This window comes from Auxenochlorella protothecoides (genome assembly GCF_000733215.1).
Source record: "Auxenochlorella protothecoides strain 0710 unplaced genomic scaffold scaffold72, whole genome shotgun sequence".
NCBI classification, from domain to species: Eukaryota; Viridiplantae; Chlorophyta; class Trebouxiophyceae; order Chlorellales; family Chlorellaceae; genus Auxenochlorella; species Auxenochlorella protothecoides.
In genome coordinates, this window is record NW_011934305.1 from 197,357 (window position 1) to 200,865 (window position 3,509).

Here is a 3,509-nt window from a genome sequence, read left to right on the forward strand (position 1 = left end):
CTGGGAGGGGAGGGGAGGCACCCCGGACCTTGCGCGTGCCTGGGATGCTCAGGGATTGAGATTCGCAAGGCCAACCCTGCGCAGAGTAATCGCGTAGTCCCATGACCCCTCAACCTCCCCACACACGAATCTTCATCCCCCTTTCACAGGCATGCTGAAGCTGGCCAGCCTGGTGCAGTACGTGCCGCTGCCGGTGATCGGGGGGTACCTGGCCTTCGTGGGCTACTTCTGCCTGGCGGCGGGGGTGTCGCTGGCCTCCGGCGTGCACATCGACGAAGACCCAATGACCTGGGCGGGGTTGGCCAGCGCCGACGCGCTCCTGCGCCTGGTCCCCGCCCTCCTCCTCCTGCTGCTCATCACGGCGGTGCAGCGCAGATTTAGCCACCCGCTGGCCCTGCCCCTGTTGCTGGCGGCCGCGCCTGTGGTGTTTTACGTCGTGCTCGCCGCCGGCGGCTGGACGCTGGCAGAAGCACAGCAGGACGGCTGGGTTACAAAGCCGACCGTGAGCAGGACCATTGCTTGGGGGTCGGATGGCGTCTGTCACCTTGGGGGGGCCTCTCCACACACATCACAACTGGGAAGGGGATGGCCTGCCATGAAATCAGGCGTGGGGACTCATAGCTGCACCGGGAAGTGATGCGAAGTCAGCGCAGGCTGTTGCAAAGTCAGGATGTGCCCTGCGTGGATGCGCCCCACCCTGTACCAGCAGCCCAAGAACGCTGTGGGAGCCCTGCTGTCCACGGAACGCCGCACCACCGCCCCCGAAGAGCACGCCCGTGCTGTGGCGCCACGGCCATCTCAACTCGATCCTGTGCTCCACCCTTCCCGCAGCCGGGCGAGAAACCCTGGAAGTTCTGGGAGGCCTGGTCGCTGTTCGGCTTCGACGCCTTCCCCCCCACCACCATCCACTGGCGCTTCGTGCCCAAGCAGGCGGGCAAGATCCTGGCCCTCTACTTTGTGGTGGCCTTTGGGTCCAGCATGGACGTTGCCGCCATCCAGGCCGACGTGGCGACGCCCCTGGACTACAACAAGGAGCTGGTCACCGTGGGTGAGACGGAGGCGGGGTCCTCATTGTCGGTCTGTTGGTGATGGTGGCAGGGGGGTGGTATCTTGTGCATGTCCTTGCCTTGCCAACCCAAGGCGCAGTGCTTCAGCACATCAGCCACCTTGACATTTGATAGGCTGAGCGTGTGGCTGACTCCTTGTGCCCTCTCCTCCCTCCCCCCCTGCAGGGATGAGCAACCTGGTGACGGGTATGGCGGGCGTCGGCTACACCGGCTCCTACATCTTCTCCCAGACCCTGTTCAACCTGAAAATGGGCGTGGACTCGCCCGTCATGGGCATCATTGTCGTCGGTGGGTTCTGTGGATGTGGGGTGCGGTAGAACGGTGTGAGATGGGAGCAAAGGCCAGGAAAGGCCGTTCCTGGCGCATCGTCGGGCCTGCCGATCATGCTCACACCTGCACTCCGACATCCCACCCCTCCACACACACAGTTTCGGAGGTCCTGCTCTTCATGGCCCCTGTGAATGTGATGATTTACCTGCCCAACCTCCTGTTTGGGGCCATGGTCATGTGGATAGGCCAGGACATCCTCAAGGCGGGTGTCGGGGAGGAGCGGGGGAGGGGGAGCTGGTGAGCATTGCACGCTTTTCTTTGCGTGCCTGCCAGGGCCACATGTAGAGTCGGTATCGGCACCCTCCATCTCCAATGACACCCCTCCATGCCAAGTTCATGCTCCTGAAGTCTCCTCCTCACATCTGCCAACTCATCTCTCTGGACCCTTCCTTATGTTGGACATCTTTGAACTCACCTGCCCTTATAGAATCTCCCTACTTCCCTCCTCAATGCACAGGACTGGCTGTTCATCGCCTACAAGCGTGTGTCGCACGTGGAGTATGCGCTCCTGCTGGCCACGTTTGGGGCCATCACGCTGTGGGGGCTGGAGCTGGGCATCGCCGCTGGCATCGCGGCTGCCGCCCTCCACTTCACCTACTCGTGCGTCGATGCTGGGGCGGGATGGAAGGAAAGGGAGGTTTGCGATGGCGGGTCTGCCGGAGAGACGCTCCTCTCCTGTAGCTTCTTTGGGCCCACACCAGTTCTGTGGGCCCCAACCCACTTGTCTGCGCTGCCGTCGCACGCTCCTCCCGCTCGCCGATCGCCCGGCAACAAATCATCTCCAATCCATCCCGCGCCCCCTTTCCTCCTTCATCCGCCCTTCCAGCCGACATCAACCCCCCACACACATGCAGGTATGCGCGGGTGACGCTGCGCACCTTCAGCGTGGTGCCGTCGCGGTCGGGCGCGGTGCGCACCTGGGACCATCGCCGGGTACTGGAGCACTTTGTGCCGCGTGTTCGCGCCTGCAGCCTGCAGGGCTACCTCTTCTTCGGCTCCTCCGTCCTGGTGTCCGCCAAGGTCCTGGCCGTGGCACAGGACCTGGTGGCCAGCCTGGGCCAGCTGGCAAGGCAGGAGAGCCGTGGCCGGCCGCGCACGCAGCGCGAGAGCGAGAAGCTGCAGGGCGCCCTGATTCGGGCGCCCCTCTTCCTCATACTGGACTTCAAGTGGGTCTGGTGGGGGGTTGGTTGGCGTGAGTGGTGGTGAAAGCATTGGATGGGAGGCTGTCTTAGAAGGCCTGGGACGTCCCAACAGCAAGCTCATGGCCCTGACCTCGTTCGAACGACCCAGGGATTGTAAACAAGACTGGCCTAAGATTGCAGTGCTCTGCTCTTGTCATCCAGCCTGCCCTCCAAAAAGCATCCAGCCTCCCTGCCCCTAACCCACCCCCACCACCCCGAGTCTCGCTCCAAACAATCACCCCCTCCCAACACAGGCGGGTGCAGGGCATGGACGCCACCGCGGCACGGACCTTTGTCTCGCTGCATGTCCGATTGCAGCGGCTCGGCGTCCAGCTGGTCATCACCCACCTGCCCGACGAGGTGCCCGCCCTGCGCAAGCTGCTGGCCTCCCAGGGCCTGATCCTGCGGACGCCCTCGGGGCAGGAGGAGGGGCACGTGGCGGGATCGGAGATCGAGGCGGCAGGTGAGGAGTGTGGGTGGAGGGCAGCGGCTGGCCTAGGGTGGGTAGAGAAGAGAGGGGCCAACCCAGATCGAGCTAAGGGGTGCCTGAAGTTCGGGTTTCAGGCCTGAGCTGATGGACCACCACCGCCCTTTGCAGTCAATCTCCCACTGGCACCACGGCCTCATACCAGAGCGCCCACCCCCCCTTCCCCAACGCACACCAAAACAGGCACGTGCCAGTGGTTTGAGACCATGGAGGCGGGCCTGCACTTCTGCGAGGAGCAGTTCCTGGACGTGGCCATTGAGTCCGGGCTCTGCTCGCCGCGGCGCTCGGATGTGACCCTGGCCGAGGCGCTGCTGGCACACCGCTCCCTGTCGGACGCGCAGGCCGAGCCCGGGGGGCCCGCGAGGTTTGAGGCCGCCGCCGCGCTGTTGGGCCGATACGTGCGCCAGAGGAAGCTGCGGTGCGCTGCACGAGTATTGGATGGGG

General features: G+C 64.3%; 1 protein-coding gene across 1 annotated transcript in view; it reads left to right on the forward strand.

Annotated features, from left to right (window-relative positions):
- F751_5902 (Uncharacterized protein C24H6.11c) overlaps positions 1-3,509 on the forward strand; it is a gene marked incomplete at both ends in the record, with an annotated part of 8,658 nt that overhangs the window by 2,025 nt on the left and 3,124 nt on the right. The window contains 8 exons of the mRNA XM_011401724.1: positions 150-502; positions 832-1,048; positions 1,233-1,355; positions 1,496-1,605; positions 1,855-1,997; positions 2,252-2,563; positions 2,833-3,041; positions 3,249-3,483. Of these exons, the coding sequence (XP_011400026.1) occupies positions 150-502; positions 832-1,048; positions 1,233-1,355; positions 1,496-1,605; positions 1,855-1,997; positions 2,252-2,563; positions 2,833-3,041; positions 3,249-3,483 (1,702 nt within the window). The remainder of the gene's footprint in view (positions 1-149; positions 503-831; positions 1,049-1,232; positions 1,356-1,495; positions 1,606-1,854; positions 1,998-2,251; positions 2,564-2,832; positions 3,042-3,248; positions 3,484-3,509) is intronic.